Source organism: Rhipicephalus microplus, chromosome 3, assembly GCF_043290135.1.
Source record: "Rhipicephalus microplus isolate Deutch F79 chromosome 3, USDA_Rmic, whole genome shotgun sequence".
In the NCBI taxonomy this organism is placed as follows: domain Eukaryota; kingdom Metazoa; phylum Arthropoda; class Arachnida; order Ixodida; family Ixodidae; genus Rhipicephalus; species Rhipicephalus microplus.
The window spans coordinates 107,106,297-107,123,212 of NC_134702.1; the positions used below are offsets into that span (position 1 = coordinate 107,106,297).

At 44.7% G+C, this 16,916-nt stretch overlaps 1 protein-coding gene across 1 annotated transcript in view; it reads right to left on the bottom strand.

Annotated features, from left to right (window-relative positions):
• Positions 1-2,035: 2,035 nt before the first annotated feature.
• The window catches only part of LOC119159561 (neprilysin-1-like), a 47,493-nt gene continuing 32,612 nt past the window's right edge, over positions 2,036-16,916 (bottom strand). The window contains exons 5-15 of the mRNA XM_075890118.1: positions 15,037-15,268; positions 14,117-14,215; positions 13,339-13,416; positions 12,536-12,648; positions 10,976-11,034; positions 8,510-8,561; positions 7,475-7,542; positions 6,844-6,974; positions 5,654-5,719; positions 3,196-3,272; positions 2,036-2,373 (exon numbers count right to left, since the gene is read on the bottom strand). Coding sequence (XP_075746233.1) covers positions 2,274-2,373; positions 3,196-3,272; positions 5,654-5,719; positions 6,844-6,974; positions 7,475-7,542; positions 8,510-8,561; positions 10,976-11,034; positions 12,536-12,648; positions 13,339-13,416; positions 14,117-14,215; positions 15,037-15,268 — 1,075 coding nt within the window. The 3' untranslated portion in view covers positions 2,036-2,273. The remainder of the gene's footprint in view (positions 2,374-3,195; positions 3,273-5,653; positions 5,720-6,843; positions 6,975-7,474; positions 7,543-8,509; positions 8,562-10,975; positions 11,035-12,535; positions 12,649-13,338; positions 13,417-14,116; positions 14,216-15,036; positions 15,269-16,916) is intronic.

Genomic DNA, 16,916 nt, shown 5'->3' on the forward strand with positions numbered 1-16,916 from the left:
CACCGAAGCCTCTGAAGAGCATGCTAGCAATGATGACGCATTGCCAACTATGCCCGACAAGCAAGACACTAGTTCACCATTTATCAGCTGTCCACAGGACGCATCAAACACCGAAGGAAATGAATGCCCCATTCTGAAACGGGTGCCACTACAGCCATTTCCTGAGCAGCCTCAGCAAAGCAAGCAAAGCCCAGTTCACAAACTCATGCTACAACGAGAGAGACTGCAACGAGGGCATCGACGAACGCAAAAGTCGACGGAAGCACACTCTCCAATTGAAGAACATCGGAAAATAAGATCTCTAATTCAAGACGTCAGGCACTTTCACACAAAGAAAAGTCACCAGAGACACTCTCTGCACTTGCTATCACACCGACTGCACCATCACAGAAAACGCCGAGAAAGACGCGGAAGCCCTGCTTGCACACCGCTATCACTCAGGCACTTCGTCACAATCTGTCAAAAAGCACGGAAACAAGAAGCACTGGGATGGCACCATTCACGACGAAAAAGACAACCCCGACAACATCCGAACTTCAAATGCTACAGGCACTCCCAACCTTGTCCGTTCCTCACAAAAACTCAACCGATGTCATCACCAGTTCGGATTTCCAGGGTGTGGTTATGCCATCCAGGACGCAACAGTCAAGCTCGTCCACCAGAGTCGTCATAGAAATCACCGGACTGCTCCCTCAGCCTTGAAGATTCAGTGAGATTGTGAAACTCCGTCGGGATGTGAAACTGTGAACTTGGCCATTGTTTTGTTTATTCTCTTCTTCAATTTGTTGTAGTTTGTAACCAGTGCCATCTTTCGGGGGGAGGGGGAATACTGTGACGTAAGAAGGCAAGGATGGTTGGGAGAAGTAGAGAAGGAAGAAGTGCGGAGTAGACTAAACATGGGGTATGAGCCAGGCCACGTTGCTCATTTATCATAGCGTCACACACACATATCACTTCCTCATATATCACCGATTCGAATGAGAGGCCCTTTTTTTCTTTTAAAAGTACAGAGTGCTTTAGGTGGCCAGGTTTTCGTATGCTGTCGTCGTCGATTGGCGAAACGCTGGCTAAACTCCATATAGCGTAGCCAGCAGCAGCATATGATGATGATGATGATCCTTGAACGATGATGATGATGTTCCTTAGATGATTGGCACTCTCGTACCTCCGGGGAATCAGCAAAAAGTCATTTATTGAGCGTGAGCTCACTCCATGATGATGATGATGATGGCCTAAACGAATGGCTCACACCCACTCCGGGGGATTAACAAAGAAACAATTATTTAAATAGTTGATTATATATTACTTTTAAATGTAATTATTTTAAAATGATTAGAAGAAATCAAATTTTACTAATTGAGAGATTTGCAATCAAAATCGCTTTGATTCAATTAAGAATCTTTGTACAGCAAAACAGATATCCCGGTCACAATGACCTAATAAGAAGGCTCCCAAGGAGATAATATTCGAAATAATGAAATCCAATCTAATTCAATTGAAAGCCGCTTTAAGAATGCTAATTGTATTAGGCAAAAATGATGATATTACTTCTATGCGGACATTACTGCTATGAATAGTGAAACATGACAACACAAACAACGTACGAAAATTGAAAGAGGAAACAAGCAAGAAATAGGAAGAAAGGGAGAGGAAACAGTAAAAGCACACAAGAAAATGGGAAACATAACAAGAAAGACAGACAGCAGGAAACGATAAAGAGATAAACTGAAGACAAATATACAAGACTGCCCAGCTCAGCACTTCTTTCAGACTTGGCGCCGCTAGGCCGAAGGTGCCTCGATATTTTGTTTTGTGCTTCGATTCATAGGTACGTTCTGTTTCGTAAACGAGATCACATATAATATTACGCACGTACGAGATCACGCACGAGATTACACTCAATAATCACGCACGTACAGTTGCTGACCCGATCGATATTGTGGGAACGCATGCATGGGTGTTCTTACGTAAGACACCTCAACCAGCCTCTCCCACCGCCTCCTCTCGCTTTTGCAAACAAACAATTAACCAGATCTTCGCATGCCCATATATTTATTTCTGTAATAAGCTTGATCTAATTCCTTTCAGCCAATGCGCATGCTCCAATGTTCGCTCTGATGCGAAAGTATGATCGCAATCAGCATTGGTAAATAAAGATGCCAAAGAAGTAAACCAATAAATGCAGTTTTGTAATAATAGGAAATATCATAAAAAATGCGCCAAGGCTGCAATAATCAGCCTGTTGCAAACTCTCAGCGCAAGACGCCGGTCGACTACCAGACCAGGCATTTCTGGTCGGGGTTCATAATGGTGCCAACTTTGCAACCGAAGGTAGCCGAGAACCTCTCGAAGTTCATCAAGGGAATCATGGTCCTGCATCAGAGAAGAAATATTTATAGTTGAGTCTGACGGGAAGATAAAAAAAGTTGTTTAATTAGAACAAAATAACGTACTGATTGTGAAAGGCACCAGCGTAGCTGTGCAAAGAGTTTCTCATTATGGAAGGGGGGAGGGGGGAGAACTTTATTATAGCTCCCCCTTTCCTCTTGATAGCGTTAATTCAAAAGAAAGTAAGCCACCAAACTTGACAGCCGCGATGCAGAAATGAAAATTAAACGATGTGCTTCTCACAACGGTGCCTTCCTCATCTGCCCGAACTTCATAAGGTGAAAACGGAAAGCAAGTATACCATATTCACTCGATTGTAAAGCGATTACCGTTGCAATGCGAGGGGCGAGTCATCACTGTGTCTGTGAAAAAAAAAAAACAATTTCGGTATTTGATTTTATCCCGAGAGTCGACGTCCGATAGAGAAAATTTGAAAAAAGAAAAAAAGAGAAGCTCGCGTTACATTCGAGCAATACCACAGCTCTTGGAATGCAACATCATGTTCGTAGTGGTCCTCGGCCGTCATTATCATCCAGAACTGGCATGGATAGCCTTGCACTTAAACAACGAAGGGTGTAAAGCTATGGCGCAGACTTGGCGAGCTTACTCAGACGATGGCTGGGGGGGGGGGGGGGGGGCTTCGCGTTCTCCTCGTTCGCACACATATGCTCACCGGAGTTTCAATATAGGTATTTTCTGATGACGTGTGGTTGGTTCGACGCACAGGAAGTGGTTCACTACGCGTAAGGTACGTGTTGGCAATACGAGTTCGGTTGTTGTCTATAAGCGTCATGACGAGGTGCTCACCTGAACCGGTCGGGTATCTGCTCCCGTGGTCTCAGATGGTAGTAAATGGAACGTTTCCGCGTCACTTCACACCTGGTCTGCAAGTGAGACGAAGAATAGCGTACAAAAAAATTAGGCATACATGCCAATAGACGGTAGCTGTTTTAAGGATGGCGTGTGGGCGCATCGCTAACTTACTGGTTAATGCACAGCCCCCGACTGCCGATTTCAATTCCTCTGAACTGTTTCAACTCTCTACAGGACTTGTTTGTGCGTTTTTTGCGGCAGAAGCTTTGAGAGCCTCACCGAATGCGAAATCTGACTATCGACGTCAGGGATTAGTGATATAGACAACTCATCACGTAAAGACGTCCACGTATGAAGTCACAATGACGTCACAAATCGCGAAAAATTGTGACGTCCTAATGACGTCATCAGATGAAAGGAAAGCTTGGTCGAAGATAAAACGATCACGGAGGCGGCGAAAATCCAGGTGAGCTGCCCCCGATCTTTAAGACAGTGCAAAATTTAGTTTGGTGCAGAAAATTTTCGAAGGGTGGCGAGGCAAGATTAGGGGCTTTAAATATGTCGGCTGAGAAGGAAAAGTTGATGGCTTTCACCTTCGATCCAGTCGTCTTCAGTGAATGCATAAGAAAGGCTTAGAGTTTTTTTTTTGATTCTGGTGATGAAAGCCACGCCAGTAAGTGGTAATACCCACAACGGAGACGTATCAAAACTTAATTTAGTGATGAAGGATGCAAACTTAAGGGCAGATTTAAGAATTTTTCAGCAACATTTTCATCACTTTCTTAGTAACACGGAGTACTATTATAAATGAAGAACTACGGTGATAGTCACATTTTCGAAGTTCGTGCTGAGACTCCAGTGCCTATTCACCACTCTGACGTCACGGCCGGATGACAAGATGAGGTTATCTTGTTTCCTTCTTGCTTAACAGTTCTGAAACTTTACAGTTCCTTCTGCCTTAACAGTTTTGAAAGTTGGCCCCGCCACGGTGGTCTAGTGGCTAAGGTACTTGGCTGCTGACCCGCAGGTCGCGGGATCGAATCCCGGCTGCGGCAGCTGCATTTCCGATGCAGGCGGAAATGTTGTAGACCCGTGACTCAGAATTGGGTGCACGTTAAAGAACCCTAGGTGGTCGAAATTTCCGGAGCCCTCCACCACGGCGTCACTCATAATCATATAGTGGTTTTGGGACGTTAAACCCTACATATCAATCAATCAATCAATCAATCAATCAATCAATCAATCAATCAATCAATCAATCAATCAATCAATCAATCAATCAATCAGTTTTTAAAGTTGAATATTTCTCGCCGTTGGAGTACTACGGAGTCCCTATCAAACACTAAAAGGCAGTTATATATAAACCATACCTGACGCAATGAACTTCGGTGACGTCATCAGCTGGGGCGCACAGCAGTTTTACAGGGCGCCCAGTGCGACAACTTTTTTTGTTTGGCCAACTGCTACGTGATTATGCTTTTTTTACGTCATCAAGGCAGCGTTGTTGGCGAACCCATGCGTTACGAAGTCCTGACCATGAGGTCACGTGCAAGTTATCTATAGAACAGATACGTCCCGAATATCGAGATTGCAGCGGATGATATTTACACCGCATGTCATGAAAAAGCGCCGGAAAATGTCTTCTGGCAATGTGCCACTGTCTCGAAGACGGGACTCAGGATTACGTAGCTATAGTCTACACATAGTGGCAGGCAGTTCGCACTTAGGGTATCGTGCCAATGCGTACCAGGGCGTAAGCGATGAAGAAAATCTGCTCCATAGTCCGAGGTTCGGTGCCCGGTATGGTGTACAAAGAGTACCTCTCCTCGAACTTGGTCTGGAACACTCGAAATGCCTGCGGACATATGCGGAGCTCTGTAACCGCGTCTTCAGGTATAGCTCTCACGCTATTTATGGCTTGGTGAGCCTTCATCTTTTTCACATGCGAATCAGCTCTGACTAGTCTGTGTAACGCTGTCTTTCCGCCCGCACCACGCTCCCACGGCCGGAGGGTGTTGGAGCTGTGCCAAGTAGGTCACGCCTTTCCTCGCAGTGCGCACGTGTTGGCGCACCTAGCCTGTCTTCGCTCACCGCGTGTCATCTCTCTCGCTTCACCCTCTGCACCGCTTGCAAGTTTCGAGCACACATCGAGTGGAAACACTATTTCGGCTCGATTATCTACCATGCAACTTACACGAAACTCAACCCGCCTCCAGCGTCTTTGCGTTTCAAAGAAACGTTTACACGAGTAAAGACTACACCGAACTTCCCTTGAAACCATTGTTCCAGCACCCTCGTCGACGTCCGTTTCAGCCGGGTCAACGGCGTGTGCACCGCTGCTGCTTCGCATCTTGTTATGGTTCTCTTCGTGGAGATGGTACATACTTTTTTCACGCATTTCATAGCTATTTCACAAAGCAGTCCCCGTTTAATACACAGATGGAACGCCTACCTTGAATGCTATTCTTACACCCGCGTTGTCAGCAACGCTGGTCTCCGCGGTGGTGTTTATGTCGAGCTGGAAAGAAAATGTCAAAGCTTGTTAGGCGTAAAAAGAATGGTTCTTGTGCCCAGCTTTCAGCACAAAGCGGAGTTCGCACGCAACTCTTTCGGACTGAGCGAAACACGAAGGAAAATGTGGTGGCAAACGAGAAAGTAAGGACGCCTGTAGCAGCTATTGAAGAGGTGGTCTGAGACTAAAACGGTTTAATAATATAGTATAGAGGAACGCGTTGAATAACAACAACGGGGATCAAATGGTCGTTATCTATCTTCGTCACCCTGCCATTACCATAGCATTGTGAGAACAATGTCTTCCATACGCACGCAGTTACTTGCCTGACGGGTGGTGGTGGTAATAGATATTTCTTTAGCTGATATTTACAGATATGTTAAAGAAACCAGCCCCTAGTGGGTTAGCTCCCTTACAATACCAGGTGGAGTCCTTAGCCAGGGACCCCAATGGTCGTGGCCGCTGTCCTGGCGCGCCGGGCCATGACTTGTTGGGCCGAAAGGTCTTGGCAGCCGAGCAGGGCCGCCTCACAGACCTCTCGGGTTGAGTTGGGGTACGGTGGTTTACAGAGAGATGCTTTACTGTCAGGTGGTACTTTGCGGAATCCGAAACGATGCTATGTAGCTACTTGTAAAACTCTTCGCGTTATAGTGAGACCCACAGTGAGCAGGACCATTACATACCTTTACGCTTATTTATTACGCTTATTAATTGATAACGAGACCTAATGTTTCCAAAGTGACACGTTTCGTTTGACCGTATTGCAAATATTTGCAAGATAAACGCCAAAAGTCACGCGCGAGGCAGAAAGACCTACGAAAGTGGGCTTTCTCGTAGAAATACTATGTACAAGATGAAGACTGATTGAAAGGGACCGATACCTGAAGCTGCCAACGTTGAAATGGCCTGAAGCGATCGGTTGTCTTAGCGACGGAGGCGTAGGTTTGCCATTACAACTGAAGATAAGTTTCTTTCTTTCTTTCTTTCTTTCTTTCTTTCTTTCTTTCTTTCTTTCTTTCTTTCTTTCTTTCTTTCTTTCTTTCTTTCTTTCTTTCTTTCTTTCTTTCTTTCTTTCTTTCTTTCTTTCTTAAGTGAAAGCAAGCGACGACTGAAGATCTAGACACGCTTACCGGTAGACCCGTGATGGGGTTCGTGAAGGCGTGGTACTGTTCCTGCAGGCAGCGCACTCCGGGCAGGAACCTCTGGCGCGTCTCGCGTGACCACCATTCGACGAGCCGGCCGTTCTCGTCGTACAGGGACCCTGCGCGGCCATCACGTTTATACGAAGCATAGAGCAGCGGCTACAACGAAAACGCACGGCTACGTAATAGGATGCCCTTTAACGTAACTATTGTTGAAGCCATAGTGCACAACATGGATATAAAGCGAAAGTGTGCGAAGGCAAAGTTGCGTCGGAAATGTCATTACTGAAGCCCCAATGGCTTGCTTTGAATGCTCGCTGTTAATGTGTTCCCATTTACGCGATAAATGCTCACGCCCTCCGCGTAGATATTATACCAATGTCTTTAACAAAAGTATGATGCAATGCATGGCATTACTCGTGTGTTTACGTACTAAGTATTACATATGTTCTTTACACACGTTGACGCAATTTGAGACAAAATCATGATGACACTTCAAGATATGCGCACTGATGAAACAAAAGAATATATTAGAGTAAAAATATCGCCTGACATCACCATGCTAAAGAACAAGTTGTATATCGAGAGAAAAACCAAGTGAACGAAGGGCCACACTTACCTAGATCGCCGAAGCCGTACACAATCTGCTGGGCAATTACAGAGCCCAGTGCGCCGAAATTTATTGGCCTGCGTCACGAAGAGATCATGACTTGCATTACATATTTTGGAGTTTGACGCTTTGACCTGAGGATGAACATGTATTACGCTAATTTCAATATTGGTCGGTGCGGCAAGCATGGTCGAAAACACCCGCCAACGCCAGCTACAGCTTTTTCGTTTAATGTTGAGCGTATCTCCACACAATCCGTTAACCATCTATTATGCAAAACTGACAGGCACGTCAGAGAGCCGACGCACCCGATGGCGGGCTCACTGCGGACAACAATGCCAAAGGGAACGGTGTCGCGACATCGGAGCACCACAAGGGGAACTTAGTTGCCAAACACGAGAGCAATTATGTGTGTATATGCTTTCCTGGCTACATATATTTCATTCAAAAAGCTACCCGTCATTGCGGCATGCACAGACGGCCGCCAGACAGAATTCATTAGTCCCAGATGCGATAGGAGTGACCATCTGCCTAAAGGTGATGAAGTTGAATTTCTATCGCAGCTGTGCTTACAATAATGACATCGATTTTTGCGCACGCGTTTAAAGTATAGAACTGCGTATTACCGTTACGAACTGCCGAATCATACGAGCATATGTTTGTATTCCGCTGCACAGTCGTCACAAACAAAGAAACAAAAACAAATGTTATTTTTTGCCACTCTTTACAAAACGCGATTTTTTTTTCTTTCGGTAGACACCTTTTAGTGATTTCCATGCAGCCATACACAAAGCTTTATCGTCCAATTTGCTGACCAGATACCAGTGCACGTTATAGAACACAAGATGGTCGAAATTCCCGCCGCCCTCCACGATGGCGTCTCTGATGATCTTAGCGTGGTACGCGGGCCTCTACCCGTATCGCGTCCATCGAGCGGCTGTGGCTGGTATCGCACCCGCGTCTTTCAAGTCAGCTATTCGAGCAGCGTAAGCACAGGGCGCCACAGTGGAGATCCTGTGAAAATATGTACGCCATAGTACTCACGGAGGCAAGTCGACGAGAAAAAACGGAAACTGAAGGTACTCGAGTGGTAGCCCTGGAATGATAATAATAAAAAAAAGAATAAAATTATTAAGTTTATTACTACGAGTATTATAATGCTGCTTATTAGGCGTTAAATCGGAATGTGAATATAGATCTCAAGATTTTTTATACACCGGGATTATTGTTTTTTGCCAGGCATCGCGGTCTGAACATAGCTTCTCACATTGCACTATTTGCTCTGTCGTCCCTTTTCTCCTCCCCCACCGCAGTGGTCTAGTGGCTAAGGTACTCGGCTGCTGACCCGCATGTCGCGGGTTCGATTCCCGGCTGCGGCGCCTGCATTTTTGAGGGACGTGAAAATGCTGTAGGCTGCAGTGTGTTCAAATTTGAATGCACGTTAGAAAACCCTAGGTGGTCGACATTTCCGGAGCTCTTCACTACGGCGTCTCTCATACTCATATGGTGGTTTTGGGACGTTAAACACCACATATCAATCGATTCTTTTTTTCCTTTGAACTTTTATTGTGCTTTGTTGCACATAAACTGCGTTTATGATATTTTTTCTTTCATATTTTAATGTGATTATATTCTGGTGTAATGCATTACTGTTCTGACTACCTTTTATATTCCTTTTTTCTTTATATTCGCCTTACCTTCATTTACACTCCAATCAAAACTGTTAATTAATGACAGCTGCTTGAGCCTTTGCCGCCTGTGCTCTCTCACACAGTCACGGATTTTTTACCGGTAATATTTTTTTTCAAACATCCAGCTATTTTCCTTGCCTGATTTGGAGTGTGCCACTGATACTGATGCCACATAGAAGATTATTGCTTTCTGCAGCGTGAACATTGATATTGATCTTTCATTTAGTAAATAAAACTTGCCAAGTGGTTTATGCGGTCTCTATTTTTAAAGACGATAGTCTTTCTTTGGGACCTTCGACGCAAAAATTTTGTTCTGTCTGTCTGTCTGTCTGTCTGTCTGTCTGTCTGTCTGTCTGTCTGTCTGTCTGTCTGTCTGTCTGTCTGTCCGTCCGTCTGTCTGTCTGTACATTTGTCTGTTTGTCCGCCTTTAGCGGTACTCTAAACGGCACCAGACGATACCCCAAACTGCCGACCACATCCGCAGCGCCCTCTAATATTGCGCGAGATTCGGCGTTCATACTTGTGCAATTGTCAATTAAAAACAATTATTGCGCATATCTGAGGCATCATAACAACACGTTAATATTTTGTATGTGTGTTTTTACTAGAAAAGGCGTGCACAAGTAATTCTAAGGACCGTAGTGTTTATCCCGCTCCGCTGACCATGCAACGCTTGCACGAAAAGGCAAGTGTTTCCAACGCTTTGCTAAGATGACACGGTGGTGGCACCTACCCATCGCCTTGCGTTCTACACCTTATCACCTCTGACACGGGCGCGCACGCCCGTTTCAGAGCCACGCGCTTCGTTTTCTAAGAAAACTGCCACATAGCGCTCATATGTCTCACGTGTAACGTGACTTCATGCGCTCGTTCACCTCCGATGCACGCTCGAGGCAATCTAACGCAGCGCCTCCAGAATACCAATCACAGATTTTTTTGCGCAGATCATCAAATAAACGTTTTGTTCACTCTCTCCGGACACAAGACTATCGTCTTTCGACGACATTTGCAGTGTAACATGGAGATACGGGGCTAATTTTTTTATTTATCGATACTACTGGCCAATATACTGGCGCATGCATGATGAACAATAAGAGCCAATAAAATGACAAAGTATTCACAAAGGACTGACAATACAAGATGAAAAACGAACTGCACATAAAAAAAAGATGCAACCTACACTATAAGTCACCAAAGAACGAAATGGTTGCTTTACACCACAATTGACGCAGGTGAAAAGCTATTTCAGTTAAAGGAGTTTAAACGTCCATGCAGGTTTCGAGACGGCCTTGATTGGAACGATCAATCAAATGTTCGAGCAACATACAGATGGTGGTACAGTAGATTCACATGAACATTGCTAATCATAAATAGAAAGTTACGTTAAATGTCGTGACAAAAGATGAAAACTGTCTTTTTTTTTGTGACCAGATGGCAAAGTGCTGAAAGCTGTACAGTGTCTCTACGAATCACTGCTATAAATCTGACGCCATTTTACTTCACAACTTGATGTAAGATTGTTTATTGTCTTTCAATTACTCTAACCACGATGACATGCAGGTATCTCGAAATACGAGCTATAGCTATGGCTACACATATTATGAAAAAAACTTGCGCACAAAAAATTATATATATGCGAAAAATACATGAAGGAACATTAACACTAGGGTTACGCCAGACGAACTTGTTTGCGCTACAGTCGCGCTTTCGCATGCAACGGCGACATGAGAAAATGTTACACTGCTATAATTCTCGATTACAAATCTAACGCGTCACGTTGTAGTGTACAGCCTCATATTATAACAGGCCGGTCACTTACGAAGGTAGTTTCCAACGAGGCTGTAGTGCATGCTTGACGTTGGATCGGACGGAAGCCACCTATGCAGTGAGACAATGGATGTAAATCACCTGATTATTCAGACCAAAAACATATACAGCCCTTTGTTTTAATACAGTTTAAAAATGTGTGCTCGAAGGTCCCTCTGCTGCACATGAACCGATGGTTGGAAACTGAACCTTGCCGCCAGCCACTGTGAAACTTATTAAAGGAGCTTTAAGCGACGCGACAAAAGCAACACTATAGCGTGCGAAGTGTACAACAGCCATGTTTAGTTTGAAATAACGTTTGTACCGGTCAGGTTTTCTACCTCATAGGCATGCCTGTGCTTGAAATCGCTTCGAACAAACAAACAAACAAACAAACAAACAAACAAACAAACAAACAAACAAACAAACAAACAAACAAACAAACAAACAAACAAACAAACAAGAAAACTTTACAGGCGTCATGTAGTTTAAAGAGTCGTGTTGAAAACGTAGGAGGAACCTTTACCGATTTACCAAGCACTTGGGAATATTTCGATAGTCATCTTCATCCACGACAACACTATGGCGGCCGCTGCGCGCATTGCTTTGAGGGTGCCAAGTGAGCACTTCGATGGTTCGCGAAAGGATAAACTATGGTGATAAACTTCATGACTATACTTCCATTAGGGTATTTTAGACTAGTTAAAAAACGCCCTTGTAGCTCGCACAGTCTTTCCTTTCTTGCTTAACATGCACTGACTGGCTAGTTCTTGAGCCACGATTTTTGAAGAAACAGTGCACGGAAGGATACAAAACACGCACACATAAAAGACGCAAACACAAACGCCTCGTTTCTTGGCGCCATGGTTGAAGCGTTCATTGAGGAAGCGAAGCGCGGCAAATGAATGCGAAGGTGATGCGAATAGGACCAGATTACGATATCGCATTCTACTCTTGAAGGTTAATTTTGAGTACTTTTAGTTTTCCTTGCGCCCGGTTTACCTTGCGCAACGGTTCACAGCAATGTAGTCATACGAAGTCGTCCAAATTTTTATGTTTCTCAACGACGTCTATGTAATGTAAATATACAGCACTGTTTTTCGTTCCTTATGCGGACAAGCTTCAACTGATTTCCGGTATCATGCGCTATATTTCTTTGACGTTGAAATTGATATTTCATAGATTACGCACGCAAATCAGTCTTCCACATTTCCCAGGAGATGACTCACGCAAGATCTATCCATTAAGTTCTGAGCAATCACAAACCCTTTTCGGTAAGGTGGTCTTCGCAACGTTCTTTTTGGTCAGCGATCAATGAGCGAGAGTAAATGTGACGATGTATGAAGGTCATCCCAGTGACATAACTAGTCACAACTCAGCACTCCCTCACAACCCGCGTATATCCCTGATCACATCTCGAAAACGTATTGAATACGTGCTTGTGTGGATGTGTGTTTGAGAATGAGGTAGTGCGTATACAGTTGCGCCCATGGTCACTTCATTACAACGACGTATCGACTAGCCTAACAGCAGGTCCCGGTTAGTTATAAGCGTTCTATGTAAGATTACATACCCAAAATCGTTGGTCCGCCTAGCCCGTCTCAGTCGGCCGTATAGGATCCTGTAGTATATCCTGGTTGCTTCGAGAACGCTCCTGAAAAAGTCTTCTTTCCTCAGATCGGGAAGCTGCAACACACATACTGGTATGAATCACTCGTATAGGCACAGAAGATATTTAAGCGCGAAATTGCAGTCACGCGAAATTAAGGAAGAAACGGCACCAGTTTGTTGAACAATATCACTGATATAGTAATGTGATGGAATAGTTCTGGCTACGTATTTTGAGGTGAAAGTCTTTAGTGTCTCCTACTCGCAGTGTTCGTCTGCCCATTCGTGCCCTAGAACGGCGCCACCTGAGGAATACCCCCCTCCCACACACTCTCAGCAATCACGTGATTGCTTAGAGCGCAAAAAAAAAAAAAACATGACACAGCCAATCAAATTACCACAGACTATCACCGAACACACTTTGAAATTTACAAAGCGCCCTTCAATTTTAAGCTTGATGGGTTGGCCGACGTAACCTGCTTCAACAACGCCAACCAAAATTAAAAACATAGGGGCGCCACACTGTGAGTATTCCTTCAACAAATCCGGACATTTGAGCAAACGCACACATTGTGATATCCGGGCATTTTCATGCGAACTTCGCCATAGTCCTTGACGTAGTGGTTAAACAATTTCATTTCACCAGAACTATAGCTGGTAAAGATTATGTTTGAAGAAGTGATTATGTTTGAAGAAGACATGAAGCACGTTATTTTTTTTTTCTAATCCGTGGCCCTCGACCTATAGGTTGAACCTGGCTTTGCTCACCTCTTTGTAGTACTCGTCCAATTCGTGATCGCTCCGAATCCATGGCGGAAACCCGATGTTAAGTTGCAAGCGTCGAAGCTGCGGTACCGTGAAAATGCGTTGCTATAAAGATGATTGCTGATGTCATCGACGGCACCAAATTATTACTCCCCATAAAGTTTGGTGCTATACAATGAAAGACGCGTTCGTATGTTTAGACTAGATGCTGCTGGAACAATACTGCGCCCACTTTTTGAAGAAATCACAATGCGGTGTTTCAGTCATCATAAGACCCATAAGGAGTCAACCCCCCCCCCCTCCCCCACACACAACACAAATACACACAAACACGCACGCACGCAACACAAACACAAGCACACCAACACATCACACGCACACACACACACACAATACGCAACACACGCAGACACGTGTGTTGTTCAAAACTTTCTGATATCTTGAAGTTTTTTCATGTACCCCCATGGACAAGCCCATTAACACATCCTTTCAAACAAAAATTTTTTAACAGCCCATGATCGCAACATCGATACGGCGATTGTAAAATCCTCTATAGAGAAAAAGAATTCACCACCTGTTTCAACGTAGCTGTGTTCTCTTTGAGATTAAACATTCGTGTGTCTGCTCACGTATTATTTTTTGCACTTTCATAAAAGAGGAATAAACACAGGGTTTGAGCCTAAAGGACGACAGTGTACAAACTGAAAAACTGCAAGCGTTGCTCCGCTTCTACGTCAGGAAAAGGTGAAGAAAAAAGAAATATATAGCTAAAAATGCTGACCTTGACCAATGCACGCTCCTTCGTCTTCGAGTCCATCCAGCGACTCATATCGATGAGAACGCTGAACGCTTGCCGCAGCTCCTCGGCCATGTCGTAAACCTAAATAAATAAATAAAAACAAAAACAGGCAGACGCATCAATCACAGAGGCATAGGAGCGCTCAACGCCTTCCCCTTGTAGTTTTCCATGACGGGAAGGGCGAAGAAATATTATTAGAGCTTAGTTACTCAATAAATCTATTCTAGATATGTGGTTTTGTCACTGCGATAAACCTTGAGAGAGTAAACGTTGTTTAGTGATATCAACGTTCTTTTTATTGCAATAGCAATTATGTGTACACTCTCGGTGGGGTTTCATCATCCCCGTAACGCGATTACAATAACCCACCGTCATCACCACAAATACAATGAAATCAGGAGAACAATTTTTCGAAGCGCGTGACCAGGAATTCAAGCTTCTACAAGTTCACTTGCAGAAGCCATTTCAATCAGTTGTAACTGTTGTATAATAAAATTTAGAGGCGTACTTAATTCTTGACTTGAGTGTCTGCAGGGGTGTAGACAGAATTTTTTTTCGGACGAGGTAGGGGGACTTTCTTGATTTCGGGATTGGGGCAGCCTTTTAAAAAGGTCATTTTCACTCCGTGTGTCATGGCGAAAAAAAATTCAGGTGTGGGTGGCATTGGCCCGGTGTGCCACCCACTGGTTGCACCACTGGGTGTCTCTGAAACAGGAGAACTCGCTCCTCGGCGCTGGCTTAACGATTGATTTCACGATGCTACCTATCACAAAGTAAAGTAATCTATTTACGAATTTATACGCGTCTTACCAAAACGTCGAGGGGAACTGAAACAAACGAAAGGCACGTGCCATGCATCACCTTTCCAGGACAAGCAGGTGGTAAAAAGGAAGGGCGCTCACCCCCTTGTAGCGCAGCGAGGCCTTGCTGACGTGCCGGTCAAAGTAGAGCCTGCCGACGGCGAAGCCGAGCAGGCGCATGGTGATGCGCACGCATTGCCTCGGCACCTCGGTGGGCTCCTGCAGCAGGTAGCGGTAGTGGTCGAAGCGGAACTGCGCCTGCCGGAACCGGGACATGGCGTGCTGGCCCATCACTTGCACGATGCGCCAGCCGAGGTAGTTGGCCACGATCGAGCTGCGAAGCGCGCGTGTGCACACCGAGCTTGGCTTGCCAGTAAGAGTGCACTCGCTAGGGAGGTTTAGAATAGCGCACCATGAGCTCTTGCGGTGTGGTCACTGTCATTGCGCATGCGTCGTAACGCGAGCCGTCATTCGCGCTTGCGGCCCACCCGCCGAAATTCAGAAATAGTGTGGCGATTGCGGCCCGCGAGGCCCGCAGAGCTGTGTGTAGCTTCCACACATTTGGGTTTGCGGTCGGGGCAAAAGTCCCTAGACTTTTTCCTATGGGGAGCAAACGTTATTCTAAAGCTCATATAGTGCCCGCAACTAAGCCAACGCCCGCAACGCCCGCAACGCCCGCAACGCCTGCGAAAGTTATTCTCAAACATCCATACTGTCATTGTCTTTCGCTCGTACTTCGTACACTGCCGTTCAGCAGGACTTACTCATGCTAACTCTTTATTGCCGAGTGTCGCGGATTCGCGACATATTGAAAAACATCGAGCAAGCAAGTCACGAAATGCGTGCCGCCTTTAATACCAGCTGTCGAGTGCTCACAGACGTCTTGGGTGGCTTAATTGGTTCATTCTATGCAGTAAAAATTGCGCTAAAATAGAGAAGGACACCGCAACAAAGGTACAGTAAACGAGAGCAAACTACCAACAGTTTTTATTGATTGTAGAGCGTAGGTTAAGTAAGGAAACCTATCGTAGCTGCGCAGACACACCCAGGAGCATCACGTGCTAACGCACCTTATTCATAAAAAAGAAGACTTGCGCACCATATGTGCTCTACGGTGCACATGGATAACTTTTGATGAACAAGGTGAGTTAAGAGAACAGGGTAAGCCCTATACTCGCGAAGTATTTTAGGCGAAGTTTATGTACCTTTTTCTGTATAACCATATGAGCTACGGCAGTTATTTTACCACCATTGTAATAATAAACCATTCTTCTTTTTACTGAAGAAGATCTAGCCCTAAAAATTGAAAGTTAATTTTCTGTAGTTTTTTTACTTCAGCTCCCTGATTGTCACTCAATAATAGCTATTAGATGCCGTATTGCCGCAAAGCATTTCGTCACCGAACAATAATTCTGCTTCAGCATATTTCCCATTAGGTTATCTACATACTGAATGAACTTTACAATTATAGATACTGCGGTTGCCGAGGAAACAAAACGTGAGTATAAAAAAGCATGTTTTGAGGTAATCACGTCTAAAGTTGAACATCTGCATTAGTTCGAAAATACAAAAATATAACAGCTAACTGACGGACCCGTTCAATACGCACCAGCCAGATGCTCATCACTAATATCATTTTTTTAAAGCATGTTTTGTGCCGGGGTCTACCCCTGCTCCGCTGACGTACTTCCGTCACGGCAGTGACGTTAAATATATATACTAAGAGATTGCAAAGAAAAAAAAAACAGAAGGCAAGCATATGTCGCGCGTAATCGAACCAGCAACCTCTCGATTCTCAGCGTGCGGCGCTAACCACTCCATAGAGTCTACGTTCACTGGTTTGTTAATGGCAAACCATTTGTATACACCATAAACTGTTCTCCAGTCCTCAGAGCTTCGAGACTTAAGCATATTTTCATTATCAGTTGCGAGATGGCGCGACAGGCTGGCGTTTGGCATGCTCTAAAGGTCGTCGTCTCAAC